Source organism: Phyllostomus discolor, chromosome 4 (genome assembly GCF_004126475.2).
Source record: "Phyllostomus discolor isolate MPI-MPIP mPhyDis1 chromosome 4, mPhyDis1.pri.v3, whole genome shotgun sequence".
Classification (NCBI taxonomy): Eukaryota; Metazoa; Chordata; class Mammalia; order Chiroptera; family Phyllostomidae; genus Phyllostomus; species Phyllostomus discolor.
Window position 1 is genome coordinate 110,261,056 of NC_040906.2, and position 15,115 is coordinate 110,276,170.

The 15,115-nt window shown below is 51.4% G+C and overlaps 1 protein-coding gene across 1 annotated transcript; it reads left to right on the forward strand.

Moving 5' to 3' along the window:
- The first annotated feature begins 1,773 nt into the window (after positions 1–1,773).
- PI16 (peptidase inhibitor 16) lies at positions 1,774–12,395 on the forward strand. Its single transcript, XM_028509932.2, has 6 exons — positions 1,774–1,993; positions 6,089–6,310; positions 8,093–8,202; positions 8,487–8,575; positions 9,193–9,852; positions 10,063–12,395. The coding sequence occupies exons 1-6, from the start codon at positions 1,823–1,825 to the stop codon at positions 10,182–10,184; spliced, it is 1,374 nt and encodes a 457-aa protein (XP_028365733.1). The 5' UTR covers positions 1,774–1,822; the 3' UTR covers positions 10,185–12,395.
- The last annotated feature ends 2,720 nt before the right edge of the window (positions 12,396–15,115 follow it).

Consider the following 15,115-nt stretch of genomic DNA (forward strand, 5'->3'; position numbering starts at 1 on the left):
GGGAGGGTGGATTATTTTTATTTCTGCAAAATGTCATCATTGGAATTTTGGTAGGGATTGAATTTAAATCTATGGATTACTTTGGGCAGTATTAAAATTTCTAATCCATAAAAGTGAGATGTCTTTCCACTTACTTTACTTTTCCACTTTACTTTGTCTTCTTTAATTTCCTTCAGCAATGTTTCATACTTTTTAATGTATAAGTCTTACGCTTCCTGGGTTAAGTTTACTTGTAAATATTTTATTCTTTTTATTGCTATTGTAAATAGAATATTTAAAATAATATGTTTCTTCAAACTTCCAATGGCTTAATTTTTGAATGGATTGATTTTTAGAGAAAGAGGAAGGAAGGAGGAAGCCTGGAGGGAGAGATATCAATTTGTTATTCCACACGTGTCCTCACTAGGCATCAAACCCGCAACCTTAGCATATAGGGGCAACGCCCTAACCAACTGAGCTACCCAGCTTGGGCTGGATTATTTGCTTCATTTTCTTTTTGGATTGTTCATTGTTGTATATAGAAACACAACTTATTTTGTGGGTTGATTTTGTATTGTGAAACTTAGCTATATTTTTGAATCAGTTCTAATAGGTTTTTTTGTTTGTGTTTGAATCCAAGTTATTTCATTGTTCTTTTGTTTTTACTCAGAGACCAAAGCAGGGACAGGTTTTCTTGCCATCTTCCAAAGCTAGTAAGCAGGGTTTTTCTCAGTCCCCGTTTGCTGAGAGTGCAGGCTTCAAGGTTCCCAGCGGAACCCAGCAGGACTGGTTCCAGCTTCCTACCTCATGAAGGCCAAGGCCTCAGTCCCTGCCCCTGCATGGTCATTACCATGCCAGTGCCTGACCTCTGGGCTCCTGCCCCTTCCCCTCAGAGCTTCTTCTGCATCAGCTCACTCACCCCTCTGCTTTTCTGCTCTCTTGATTTCAAAAAGACGCTTTCTATTTTCTACATATTCAGAGCAGTAGTGCTCCCAGCATCCCACTTTCAAATGAGCACCTCAAGCACATGCATTCACAGAGGGCACACGAAAGCCAAAATTTTCTCCATAGTGAAAAGCCCTATTACAGGACACAGCTCAAGTAGGAAAGAACTCAGTCCTTCCTCCAAATGCAAGAGCTCTGGCTCCCCATGGTGCTGGGTGCCGGCCAAGTTTGCGCCATGTGGGTGGTTGTTGTCTACTGTTACTGAGGGCCTACTGTGTGCCAGATACTGTACTGGGTGCTTGATATGCATGCGATCTTGTTTAATCCTTCCAGCACTATGAAGGATGTATTATTATTGTCACCGATTCAGCTGAGAAAATTGCCAAAAGCACAGATAGCAAAGAAGCAGAACCAAGATTCAGACTGTTTGGCTCAGCCTTTACCAGATACCTCTCGTGTTCCTCCATCCTTCCACAAGTTACCTGTACCTTTCTCTTCTTGTCCAGTCCCTGGGGATGGGGTCCCTGTGGTTTCCTTCCTCTTCTCTGTCCTCAGCACCCACTGGTGTGACCTCTGCAGAGGTTACTGTGCTTTTGTCCCTGGAGGACCCGTTCACAACTCAGGAGGAACTGCGGCACTCACACAGCTCTTGGCCTGAGCCCCTGTTACTGAGAGAGAGGAAGCTTTTGCCAAGGACTCAAAGGGGATTCAAGGCTGGGAGTGAACTCAACTCTGGTCAGGACCCAAGCACCCAGCCCTCCCTGAGACATTGTGTGAGCTGGGCTAGGCCTCCAGACAGCCCCTCCCACAGCCCCAGCCAGGGTGGTGCTTGTATGGGAGGGGCTTTAAATCCAGCTGCCAGACCCCTGGGCGGGAGAGGCGGAGAGGGCTGGCCACCATGCACAGCATCCACAGTCTCCTGGTGCTTCTGCTGCCACCACTGCTACTGCTGGTGGCCACCACAGGCCCCACCGGAGCCCTGGATGATGAGGAGAGACTTGAGATGGTCAAGCTGCACAACCTCTACCGTGCCCAGGTGTCCCCATCGGCCGCCAACATGCTGCAAATGGTGAGTGTGGCCAGAGGCACCCACCCGGTAGGTTTGAAGGGGAGCTGCGCAGGGCTCTCCACCGATGCCTCCCACCCCTTAGCTGAGGCTGTCACAGAGACTCACCTCTCAGGTCAGTGACAGAGTATCTGACAATGTATGATTCACAGGTCTTCATAAACAGCCCCTTACGCAGATGAGGAAACAGGCTCACAGAGACAGGCTGGTCCTCCAGGGGCTTCCAGGTCACTCAGCTGATAGAGCCGGGTCTGGGCCCCCCAGCACCCCACTCCAATGACCCCTTCCCGGCACTTCCGAAAATGCACATGCCCCTGGGAGGGGGGACATCTTGGTGATGACAGTCTTTCAGATGCCTTCCAAGGAGACAACAAGGGAAAACAGGGCAGTAGGATGGGTCCGGGCACCTGGGGCAGGAGCGAGGGACTGAGGAGGTGCGCTGAGCACAGGAAGCAGTAGCAGAAGCAGAGAGAACTCTGCACCACACAGCTCAAATCCATCTTGGCCACCTGCAGGACCCATGACTTGGGGCCCCTTAACCCAGTAAGGACCCTCAGTTCCTCATGTGTAAAGTGGGGTTATAATTAGAGTTATATATATATAACTCTATTATATATATATATATATAATTGGAGTTACATATATATCAGTACATATCTATGAATATCATAGATACAATATTGATGGGGGAATGAAATCTTATATATGTATGTGTGTGTGTGTGTGTAGTAGGATATATTTACATGAAGTTTAAAATGTAAAAAATACTGTTGTGTACAGATAGTGCCACATGCAGAAGTAGTGAACATACATGGACAAGCCTACAGGTGACAGAAGCCAGATTCAGGGTGGTGGCTACTCCTGCCAGGGAGGGAGAGTCACCTGTGGCAATGTTAGGGACAGGATGCTTAGAGGCAGGACTAAAAGAGATACAGTGAGGAATTCACCCCTTCCTGCCCTCTCCGAGGGTTAGACTGGCCCATGCCCTCCAGCCACTGTCAGGTGGCCCAGAAGGATGAGGGGTGGTGTCCAGGGAGCCCTACCTTGTGCCTCCAGGTGCCTGAAGGCCACACCTGGAGGACACAGCAGTGAGCCTGGAGGTCCAAGGCTAGAGTTTTAACAGCCATGTTCGCTCTGGCAAAGTGACTCTGCTGTGCCCCTCTAATGTCAAAGGCCTCTGTTTCCTGACCTATCACGTGGGGCTCAGCAGGACGACGTATGAGAAAATCTTGGAGGGGCTCTACAGACACACGCAGCACACACACACCGCCATTCAAGCCCTGTCGGCCCGGGCAACCAGGGGCTGCAGACACAAATCAGGAGCCAGGTTCCAGCTCTGCCTACAAATCTCCGACTGAGGCCTGGAGCTCATTGTTGAGCCTCAGTCTCTCCATCTGCAGGTCCTTAATGCCTGAGAGCCTTGCTGGCTGAGGCTGCGAGCTACACAGGCTGGGAGCTGCTTTGCCTTCAGAGATGGGCCTCAGAGGTGGGCAACATTCTGGAAGGCAGTTCAGGCACGCTGCTGCCTGGTGGGAACAAGGCTCTGGTGCAACCTCAGCAGTGGTAAATGCAGACTCTAAAGCCAGATGGTCTGGGTTCAAATCTTAACTTTGCCATTTATTAGCTGTGTGACCTCAGTCAAACTACTCAAACTCTCTGTGCCTAGCTTCCTCATCTGTAAATTGGGGAGCATTAACAATGCCCTTGTAGGGTGGTTATAAAGGTTAAATGAGTGAATATGTGCAAAGCCCTTAGAATACAGCCTGAGAATTAGTAAGTGCTCAATAAGTGTTTGATTAACCAGAGGAAACGGATGCTGGGTGAGGCAGGTGGGGGTTGTCCTGGACTCCTCTCTCCTCAGCCCCACATCCAATCATCACCACTTTCACCTCCCAGAAGCTTCCATTTTCTTTGAATCCTCCTCCCAGCCCCCATCTCTTTGGCACAAGCCTGGTTCAGTCTTTCCTTTCTTCTCTCAAGAACTCCTAGATCAGCCTCCACCTGCTTTCTCGGGCTCTGGCCTCTCCTACCAGAACAAATGATCCAACACACAGGCCTAACCCTCCCTGTTCAAAACCATTCACTGGCTCCCACTGGCTCCCTAGTGCCCTGGGATAAAGCTCCGACCCCTGAGAAGGTTCTCTCTGTGTGCCTGGCCCCTGCCTGCCTCTCTAGCCTCCTCTCCTGCCCAGGTTCTCCTTTAGGAACCACTTGTCCTTCCCCCAGCCAAACACTGCTTCTCACCTCCATGCCTTTGCTCATGCAGTGCCTGCTGCTGGGGACGCCTCTCCTCTCTCCACCTGGCCAATGCCTCATCTTCTAACACTTAGCTTACTGTCGCCTTCCCCACCTTCAGGTTGGGCTAAATAGCCCTTTGTTGCCTCTGTAATACCCATTGCATATCTGTCATTTATCACATGGCCCAATTAATGGCTTATGATAATGTGAATCTGGGCTTCTTGGTCCTTGTTTCCTCGGGCTGGCATGGTGCCCTAGACTGTAGAATGAATGAATGAGTTAGTGAATGAGTGAATGAATGGCCTTTTTGTCACATGGTGGCCATTTGGCCAACGTGGGTCGGTGCCATGACTCCTGAAACTCCCCAAGGGTCTCTGAACCACTGAGAAGCTTTAAGACCCACAGCAATGGCTCTCCAGCAGTGGGACCCCAGGCATCCAGCCGGGATGGAAACGACAGCCGGGCTCTGCGGAGGAGATGGCTGTAAGCAGGGCTCTGTCTCAGTCCTCAACGACTGACAAGTATCTATTGAGTACCTGCTGTGTGCCTGCACTGTGCCGGACAGGGGGCTACGTCGCAGCCCTACCCCGAAGGAGCGTACAGTCTGGTCTGGAGTCCAGCAGGTCATCCAGATGCCCTAACCCCCGTCCCAGCACCCAGCCCTTTCTACTCCCACAGCTGCCAGACTGTGACAGAACCTCAGGGACCAATGTTTTGGGACAAAAAAAAGCCCAGAGAGGGAAAGGGATTCACCCAAAGTCACAGCAGCGGGGCCATTCCAGCCCAGTGCTCCCATCCATACCCCTGGCAGCTGCTACTGAGAACCTCGCGTGGGTGGGGAGTGGGTGTGGACACACGGCCCCCTCCCCTCAGAGTTACCCAAGCCCTTGGTGCTTTATGGGCTGCCTGGCTCCCATAGCTGGATGGGTCCCCAGAGGGTGGGGCAAGAGTTTTGACCAGGCAATCCATTTCCAGGAGAGGCCAGAACAAAGTTTAATGGGATCCAGGCCTCCCTTCTCAACTCTTTGGTCAGACGCCTTGTTAATCCCTCTTCCCACACACACTGAGCCTGCCTCCCCAGACAGGAACGCAGAACCTCAGGGGCCCCCGACCTAAAATGCCATCCTCCTGCTGCCACACCTCAGGTCCCCACTGGAGAACACTGCCTTTGGGACTGGACAGCTCTTCGGGCCACCGAGGCTCTGAAAACAGGCCTCCCAGTGAGAGTCACACAGAGACACAATTTTGGGGGGAGAAAAAGTTCTCTGTTGACAAGAAGTGAGCACGTGGGGAGAGCACACAGGAGGGCAGCCTGCAGCTGACAAAGCCGCAGAGGCTGGGCTACCCAAGGGGAGAGTGGGAGCTGAGGAGTGCTGACCCCAGGTCAGATGGAAGCATGGTGGGTGGGGGGAGGGGAATGGCTGAATAAACAGCCCCACACCTCACTGGACGTCTTATGGTCTTCAGAGCAGTTGAGGCAGCCCTGGGAGGTAGGCAGGGCATCACTGCCCACCTTTCGCTTAGATATTAATATTAATTAATAATAACATTATTACAAATATCTCATTTCCTTCTCCCAACCCCCTGAGAATTCAGAAAGGTTAGGCAATCTGTACAAAATCACACAGCTGGTGAATGGTCCCAAGTTTGGCTAACTTCACGGCCTGGGGTGGCACCCTCTGACCTCCCTACAGAAGCCCACCAGGAGCGGAGACCTGTTCTGGATCATAGCCAGGAGTCACTCAGCTAACGAGGGACTCCCGTCTCTGTCCAGAATTGTGGGCATCCTGATCTTCCTCCCCCGACCCCCCCTCTTCCACCTCCACTGAGCCTGAGGTGTCCTCACCTTCCTCCCCTCAGAGGTGGGACGAGGAGCTGGCCGCCTTCGCCAAGGCCTACGCTCAGCAGTGCGTGTGGGGCCACAACAAGGAGCGCGGGCGGCGCGGTGAGAACCTGTTCGCCATCACGGACGAGGGCATGGACGTGCCGCGGGCGGTGGAAGAGTGGTACCTCGAGCAGGAGCACTACAACTTCAGCGCTGCCCACTGCGACCCGGGCCAGATGTGCGGCCACTACACGCAGGTGCGAGGCCGGCGGGCGGGCAGGGGGCGGGAACACATGAGCAGGGGCAGGGCCAGCCACCAGTCCCGTTACCTCCCGCGTGTGCCCTTGTCCACACTCTAAGCCCCCTTAGATCCTTCATAAAAAATCGTCTTTCCACAGCTACTAATGGCTGTTTAGGCCTCCAACGAAGTCTACTTCCCATTTTCAGCTTGATCGTTAAAAATCACAGTCGGAGAACCTAGGCTGCCCTCCCCGTCTCCTGGTACTAGGGAGACAGACCTAGGCTAGGTGTCTCTGAGCCCGTTTCCTGAATGGTAGTTTATGTTACAGGACGAGCCGGTCCTGGCCGGGCTCTAAGCAGTCCTGTCCTCTGACTTGAGTCAGCTTTCGCCCCAGCAGTAAGCGCCCCCCCCGCCTGTCCCTCTCTGTCCTTTCTCATGGTGTGTAAGTTGCTGCTTTGAATCTGCCAAGGACAAATAAAACAAATAAACCATTTTGTTTGTTTCTCTTCTGCTTTTAAAAACTGTGTGTAAATAAGAGCAAATTGTCACTAAGAGAGGGTTTCAGGGAGTCTTCCGAGAGCAGTCACTGTTTGCTTATGTTGGGATTCCCACTGCATTTTGAAAGTTTGCATTTGCAGATGAGAGGCGTACGGGCGGGCGTGTGTGGGTTAACATCAGTGTTATTGAATTGTTTTCTTTCCTCTTCCTAATGCTTATTTGTTGTTCAACAATAACACAAAGGCAAGTTTTATTTTTTTAAGACAAAAATAGGCCAACCGTCTTCCCACCCAAATCCACCAATTTGATTTTCCAGTGCCTCATTTGAGTGGTATTTTTAGTGCTGATTTTTAGGGCAGGAAATCCCAACATCACCCATGCAGATCAGGAAGTTGTGAGGGTGCAGCAGCCCTCGCTCTGCACCCTGCCACCTCTCACAGTCCCCTCCCCACCCTATCCTCCTCCGTGGTGACTGCTGTCAGAGCCTGGCAGGAGTGGGTCTGCCCTACCTCCACCTCAGGGTTCTCCAGAGCTGAGGGGACATGCACTCGGTCATTTCTGCTGGTAGATGTTCCACAGCAGGGGACCCTCAGCTGATGTAAGCAGAAAGATCCCAATCCGGGAGGGTGTGCAGAATTCATGGCCAAAGCCAGGTCTCGCAGCAAACACTGGCCTCACTCAGATCATGTGAGTCCCGGGCAGGCTGGGCCTAGAAACAGCAAGGGGAAGCTGCTGGTCTCAGCCCATGGCAGTGCACAAAGACTGTTTTGACTTTTTAAGTTTTATACTTAAGATACAACTCCTCCTAGCAGCTAGGAGACCCACACTTAGAGATGGCAGAGCAAGTCCCTGCGTACTTGTGGTTTGGGGAAAGTTCCACTTCCCAAATGGCTCCTCCTGTTCCCTTCCTTGGATTTTGCTTGTTGCTGATGCTTAAGATTCTCCCATTTGTTTCCTTTGAATATACACCTTGTTTAAAATACAAAAAAGCCTCTAGGAATAGCCCGCAGGAAGAATTCATGAGAATATATCAAAAGGGAAGGTTTTCAGAAGAAGAGAGGCCTGGCAAAATAGTGGTTGGCAGGGGAGAGTAGTCTGTTCAAGACAAATTCCCCTCACGCCCACCTCTCCCACCCCACCCCCCAGTTCAGAGTTTTCTACTTTAGCTGTCTGTCCTCAGAAGCTTGGATCTTACAGGCTACAAGGACTGTTCCTCTTCCCACCTGTACAAGGCTAGTACAGAGAGACAACACCTGGGCTGTCCCACCCATGCTAAACTGTTGGGTTTGCCCTCCTTCAGGTGGTCTGGGCCAAGACAGAGAAGATTGGCTGTGGCTCCCACTTTTGTGAAAAGCTCCAGGGCGTTGAGGAGACCAATATCCATTTGCTCGTTTGCAACTATGAGCCCCCGTGAGTCCCAGGCAGCCCTACTGGTGGGCGGAGCCGAGGGGAACCTGGGTTAGACACAAGTCTAAGGATGCGGGAGTGGGATAATGTGGAGCCTACGCCCTATACCCTCGGGGTTGCTGTGAGGGCATCACCTGCAGGAGTCTCATCTTGTGAGCCCAGCGAGTTAGTTGGGGGCAAGTAAGACCCAGGGACATGACATGTCCGGTGTAGGTGTGTATTTGAGGGCTAGGGTCAGGGGTCGACAGGGCTCCCCCCGCCCCTAGCATTCTCCTGGCCTCCTGCAGGGGGAACGTGAAGGGGCAGAGGCCCTACCAGGAGGGAACTCCGTGTTCCCAATGTCCTTCCGACTACCGCTGCGAGAACTCCCTCTGCGGTGAGTTGGGGTTGGGTTGGGGAGGGAGAGGAAAAAGAAGGACGGGACACCAACTGGATGGTCTGGAGGCTCCCACCACTCCTGAGCATGCGTGGACAGGGGCGGGGTTGGCAGGGATGCAATGTCCTGGGGCCCTGGGCAGTCCCACCCCATCCAGGTTCCTAAATCTGTTTTGCCCTCCTGCGCAGCCACTTTGGCACCCAGTCATTCTGAGTGACTGGATTTCAACCCTCGAAGCAGAAGGTAGCAGAAAGTCACGCTGCGTTGGTGAGCGTGGTCAGACGACGAAAGCCCAAGGTGGGCGGGGCCGACCGGTGGGCGTGGTCAGAAGGACTCGGATGGGCCGTATTTGGAACTGGAATCCAGCTGGAGACATGCCCTGAAAAAGTGGAAGTGCAAGCACAGAGACTGAGAGACTTGGACAAGGAGGTGGAGGAACAACTGTGTCAATCAGAAGAAATAACATTTATTATCAATGGGGGACATATTCGCTGGAGAGGGTGTATGTGTGTTTGTGTGTCTCTAGGATATTTGGTTGCCTCACCTTGATTGGGGTGGGGTGAGAGATATGGGGTCCTGCTTGAAGCACTAATGCCAGGCCTTGTTTCTCTTTGCAGAACCCATCAGAGACTCAGAGGCGGCTGAAGAGTTGCCTCAATCGGTAACTGAGACCCTACCTTCCCTGGCAGCTGAAGCCCCAGCCTCTACGAAAGGGGGTATCTCTTCCTCCTTAGCAAAAGAAAGTCCATCCTTGGTAACAGAGGTCTCAGGCACCCTGACAACCAAGGCTCTCCTTGCCATAGAGACCAAAGCCCCATCTTCCCTGGCAACAGAAGGCTCACCCTCCATGGCAACCGAGGCTTCTCCCTTAACAAGTAAGGTCCCTTGGTCATCAGAAACTCACAGCTCGTTCTCCTTGGATAAGGGGCCAGCTACCTTCCCCAAGTCGACCAATGATCCCATCCTCAAATTGGCAGACAAAGAGTCCAGCAAGACAACAATGCCCTCCAGGAGCCCAGAGAGTTCTCTGCACCTCAAGGTGTCCCTCACTGAGACTCAAGAGCTGCTACCCCATTCCCAGGGGGAGGGGGAGGCTGAGGCCAAGTTGCCTTCTTCCAGTGAGGTCTTGGCCTCAGTTTTTCCAGCCCAGGATGAGCTGCAGACCACACCGGACCACACGGGGCACACCTTCTCCAAGTCTCTGCTCAACCTCTCCAGTACCTCTGCTGCCGCTAATGACATGGGTGGACGAATCCTGGCCCTGCAGTCCTTGCCAGGTAAAGCCCCTAGCATCCTACCATCCCTCCTGACTCCAGATTGCCAATGGTCTGTCCCCAGCATAGGTGGTCAGGATATAGGGAACATGTACCCTCTGAATAGGCATTTCCTCCCTGGATGCTGGGCCCCTACTTACATGCCTAGTGGGGTGGGTGGAAGCTCAGGCAGAACTATCTCCAGGCTGAGGCAACCCTTCTCCCTTCCTACAGGTGCAGAGGACTCTGAAAAGCCTGGAATCCATTCAGGGATGAACTCGGACCCTGGTCGCATCTGGTGCCCTCTCCTGGGTCTGCTGCTACTGTCTTCCCTAGTGTTGGCTGGAATCTTCTGAAGGGGTCACCACTCAAAGGCAAGGCCTGGTGGGGGGATCCTGGCCTCATGCTCACTCTGGATTGTTTTTCTCTAAGTAAGAGACCCCGGCTTCCTGGACAAGGCCTGCTCTGTGGCCCAGCAGCCCTTTCACCCAGCTTCTGGCCAGAGCCAATCCCTGGCACTGTCCCAGGAAAGTCTCTGCCTCTGGGGCGGCCCACCCCTCAGCTAGCTGCAGCCTGTTCTGAGCAGTGTTCCTGCGGCCATGGTCCTGGTCTTCTAGGAACAGAAGATCTCAGGGCTTCCCAGGAACTCCTCGGCCCCTACCAGCCCCCTGGCCTGTTCCTGAAGTCCTGCACTGCTCCCAGGTATACCTTCCTAGGGTAAGGAGGTCAGCTGTCCTCTGCCACCTCTTCCACCGTGTCTCCAGACCCCCTAACAAGATATGCTTCTTGGCTGAAGACCCTCTGGAAGGGAAAAGCTACAGGGCATATGGCTCACCCAGACATCTTGGCCTGGCTGGTAGTGAGCTCAGGCTGCCACCCAATAACTGCATATCTGGCCTGGACCCCTCCTGCCCCTCCTGTGTCAGTCCAGATGGGCAAGTGGTGATTCTGGGGAGATACCTGCTTGCCTGGCCTGGGACTATCTACCTATGCAAGGTAGAGGGTTCTCCCTGGGTGCCTTCCTCTCCCTAGACTTGCTGTGTAGCCAGTGGGGGCTGAGAGGCAGATGGACAAGTCCCACCTGGTGGGGTGCTATGGGTAGGAAGGCAGAGACCAGGAAAGGGAAGCAGCTCCAACTCCTGAATGAGTGCGCAGTCTCCCTGCCTGTGAGGGGAGGGTGGCCCTGAAGAGGCTCTACGCTTCCCCTACTCACCTGTGGCACCTGCTCCTCCTCCTCTCTCACATTCCCTCTATCCCCAAATAACTCCTATTTGGTTCTTTGGAGCACCCTTTCTTTCCTTCCTATAACCGTCCCCCTTCCAAATCTTTAGGTTGCTGGCACAAAGGGGAAAGGCCAAAGGCAGGCAAGGGTGCTGGGTGACTCTCCCAGCCCCAGGAGTCACCACTGGGGCCAAGTTGGGTTCGGGGCCCAGAGTCAAGGAGTAGCATGACAATCTCTTCACAGGAGTGCAGTTACCCAGGCCCACCTGGTACACAAGGTCAGAAACGTAGCTGTGGCCTGGCTTTGCCAACCCTTAGTTACTGGAGGAGTCCTGAGAAAGATTCTGGGGCCCCCTCCCCTTCCAACACCCAGGACTGGAGCACAGCAGGACTGGCCACAAGGGCCGTGGGGCAGAAAAGCACAACTGTGCGTGTGCAGGGACAGCAACAGCAGACAACTGAGGACGACTTGGGGCCAAGCTGGGTTTGGCAAGTGGCAGAGGAGTGGTTTCTAGGCCAGAGGCAGTGTCAGCAGTTAAACAGGAAGCATTCGAATCAGGCCAAGGCTGCGAGACTTCCATGTATGTATATATATGATATGACATAATGTAACTCCATTAAGCTAGAACTCATATGACATTAAATCCACCCATTTAAATTGTACCCTTCATCCCTAACTGGTGTGGTTCAGTGGGTTGGACACCATTTGGCAAAGCAAAACATCGCTGGTTCCATTCCTGCTCAGGATCATGCTTGGGTTGCAGGTTCCGTCCCCATTCAGGGCAAGAGGCAACTGATCAGTTTCTGTCCCTCTTTCCCCCTCCCTTCCCCTCTCTCTAAAAATAAATTGTACCACTCAGTGGCTTTAAGTGTATCACAGGGCTGCATAGCCATCAGCCACCGCCAACTCTGAAACACTTTCACTAGCCCCAAAGAAACCCCATACATCAGAGGTCACTCCCCTCTTCATTTCAACATTTTCTCATTCTGTGGGCATCAACAATTTTTGTTGATGATACATATCTTGAGCACGTTTTAAATTTTGACATGTCCAATTTATCAATTTTTTTCATTTTGTTCCTTGTACTTTTTGATGTTATAGCTAAACCAGTGCCCAATCCAAGGTCACAGACTTACGCTTATTTTTTCTTCTAAGAGTTTTATATACATTTAAGTCCTTGATACATTTTTAGTTAATTTTTGTATGTGGTATAAAATGGGAATCCAACTTCATTCTTATGTACACACCCCACTGTCCCAGCACCTTTCATTGAAGACTACTCTCCCCCATCTGTCATTGCCCTTGTCAAAATCAGTCAAAATAAAAGTCAGCATTTATTTCTGGACTCTTGATCCCATCTCATTGGTCTGTATGTCTGTCTGTATGCTGGTACCACACCATCTGGATTACTGCAGCTTCGTGGTAGGTTTTGAAATCAGGAAGTGCAAGTCCTCCAACTTTGTTTTCTCAGGACTACTGAGGCTATTCTAGGCCCTTTGAATTTCCATAGTAATTTTAGAATCAGCTTGTCAAATTTCTGCAGTCAGCAGAGATTTTAATAGGGTGGGTGTAATCTGCCATCTTAACTGTTAAACCTTCCAATCCATGAGCAGAGGATGTTTTTCTATTCATTTAGGCCTCCTTTAATTTCAACAGTGTTTTATAGTTTTCAAAGTGTTTTTCAAATCTTTTGTTAAATTTGTTCATAAGTACTTTGTTATTTTTGATACTATTATAAATAAAATTTTCATTTTCACTTTGTTCAACTGTCAAATGTATAGAAATACAATTGATTTTTGTATATAGATTTTGAATCCTACAACTTGCTGAATTCACTTATTATAGAACTATTTTTAGTGGATTCCTTAGAATTTTTTATATATAAGATCATGTCATCTACAGAAGCAGTTTTACTACCTCCTTTCTGATCCAGGGAATTTCTCCCCTTGCCTAACTGCCCTGGCTGGTCCCTCCTGGGCAGTGTTAAGCAGTGGCAAGAGCAGACATTTTTCCTGTTCCTGATCTCAGGGGGAAACGTCAGGCCTCACACCATTCAGTGTTATCTGTGGGTTTTTCATACTCACCAGGTTATATCACTAATCAGGCCGAGGAAAAAGTCTCTTCTTAGGTTTTTGAATGCTTTTTATCATTAAGGGTATTGAATTAGCCAAAATTCTTTTTTGGTGTCTACTGAGGTGATCCTGTGGCTTTTGTTCCTTATACATGGATAAAAGTGTATTATGCTGATTTCCAGATGTTGGTCCAACTTGTGTTCCTGTTTTCTTACGTTGCCTCCTGGGTCCCCTGAGGTGGTCAGCTATGGTGGCCTCTGGGCACAGAACTGTGGTGGTCCAAATCCATCTTTCCTAGTTTCTGAGTGGACCCTGCCTCCTACAAAGCACACCTGTGGTCGGCCCTCAGGAAAACTGTCACAGAGGGAATCTATCCAAGACCAGGGCCAGGGACTTCTTTGGAAGCTTATTTTTTGGGAAATAATGGTGTGCCACACAGGCCAGCCCAAGACAAACGGGCGGGGAGGGGACGTGTCAGCACAGGCCCATGAGGACAGGACAAGAGGGTATGTTCAGAGGGCAGGGGGCCGGCACTCAGGCTGCTGCTATCCGGGTGGGGAGGGGTCGGCTCCAGCGTCATGCTGCATGGCTCCCTGGCATCTGGGGAACGGAACGGCACAGCGAGAAGGACCACCGCAGAGGCCCAGCTTAAGATTCCTCTGCCACCTCAGGCTTTTTCACAAGGGGGCCCAAAAGGGTTGTCACAGGCTTTTCCAGCCTTGTCCAACAGAATTAAGTGTTCCTGGAGGGGAGGAGGGTGACCGGCTTCCCACAACATTTCTGCTTCCGTCACCCCTCCTTTTGCCAACAGCTCAGCTTCCCTCCTGCCCAATCACCTCTCTCAAATATGGACATTGTCATTCTAGTTCCTGGCCCGGCAGGGAACATGCCAAGTGCTCAGAGGGCAGGTGAAGCCTCAGCCCTCACAGGCTGAGGGAACCAGGGAACAAAGGGAGCATTTAATATACATAATACATGCATCTGGATATTGAGCTGGAAATGTGCTTTAGAAGTTAAGGGTAACACCTGGGCTCTGCTCAATTGAAAACATAGAGGGAGGGGCCCTTCAGGGCAAGCTCAGCACAGGATTCCAGAGAAGCAAGCAGCTCTAAATCCAGGGGACCATGAGAAGTAATCAGTACAAAAACAGGATTCGAACATGGAGCAACAAGAAGAAAAGTTACCCCCTAACAGTGGTCACTGTTGTGGGAAGCCATGCTGGACGGTGGAAAGGCAACATGCTATGAGGCAGACTCGCCCCTGAAGAGCCTTCCTTCTCTCCAGAAGCGATGCTGGCAGGGCCTGGCCCACTCACCTAGCCGGGCGCTCTCCTGCCCTGCTACTTCAGCTATCTGAAGTGAGTACAAGACCTAAGTGGCCTCAACCAATGTACCTTTACAGCACACGCGCGGAGGCACTTTCATGTGTTCTTGGGGAGTAAGGATCCATAGTAAACTGCTCTCAAGTCAAATGTTACTAGGCCACTGGGGACAGCCAGTTCTGCAAGTGTCCCGGGGCCTTCCCTGGAGGTGACCCGGCCCACACCTGTGAGGAAGCATGACCAAAGTCACCAGACCGCAACGTTACAGCAAGGGCAAAGAAACACCTAGCTGGACTTCCACGGGAATTCAAACCCCGTCAGATGGAAGCCCGTGGTCCCCAGGACAGGCTGCTCTATCTGTAAGTTTTGCCTGTTTATAGAACCCAACATTCGGCGGAAGTGAATGGAGGGGCACTCCATCTTTCCTAGGGAAGGCAGGGCTTGGTGCTTATGCTGGGCCCGTGCCAGCTCCTTCTGTAATCATGTGACTGCTACCCCAAAAGATTCAATAAAAACTGCAAATGCCAAACAGTGCAGAGATGACAATTAGGGGTTTGGGTGGAACATTTTCTGAAGATGGGAAGCCTGTCTCCATGGCAACAGGCCTATATATTACTTGTTGATCTGCATATTGGCATATCATCATGGTCTGATTTAGAAAATCGTCCAGTC

What these genes read in the sequence shown, in the direction of transcription:
- PI16 (XM_028509932.2), top strand. Translation starts at nt 1,823, where the DNA reads ATGCACAGCATCCACAGTCTCCTGGTGCTTCTGCTGCCACCACTGCTA. An exon ending in GTTTGCAACTATGAGCCCCC is followed by an intron (nt 8,203 to 8,486) that starts GTGAGTCCCAGG and finishes GGCCTCCTGCAG; the next exon opens with GGGGAACGTGAAGGGGCAGA. An exon ending in GGCCCTGCAGTCCTTGCCAG is followed by an intron (nt 9,853 to 10,062) that starts GTAAAGCCCCTA and finishes CCCTTCCTACAG; the next exon opens with GTGCAGAGGACTCTGAAAAG.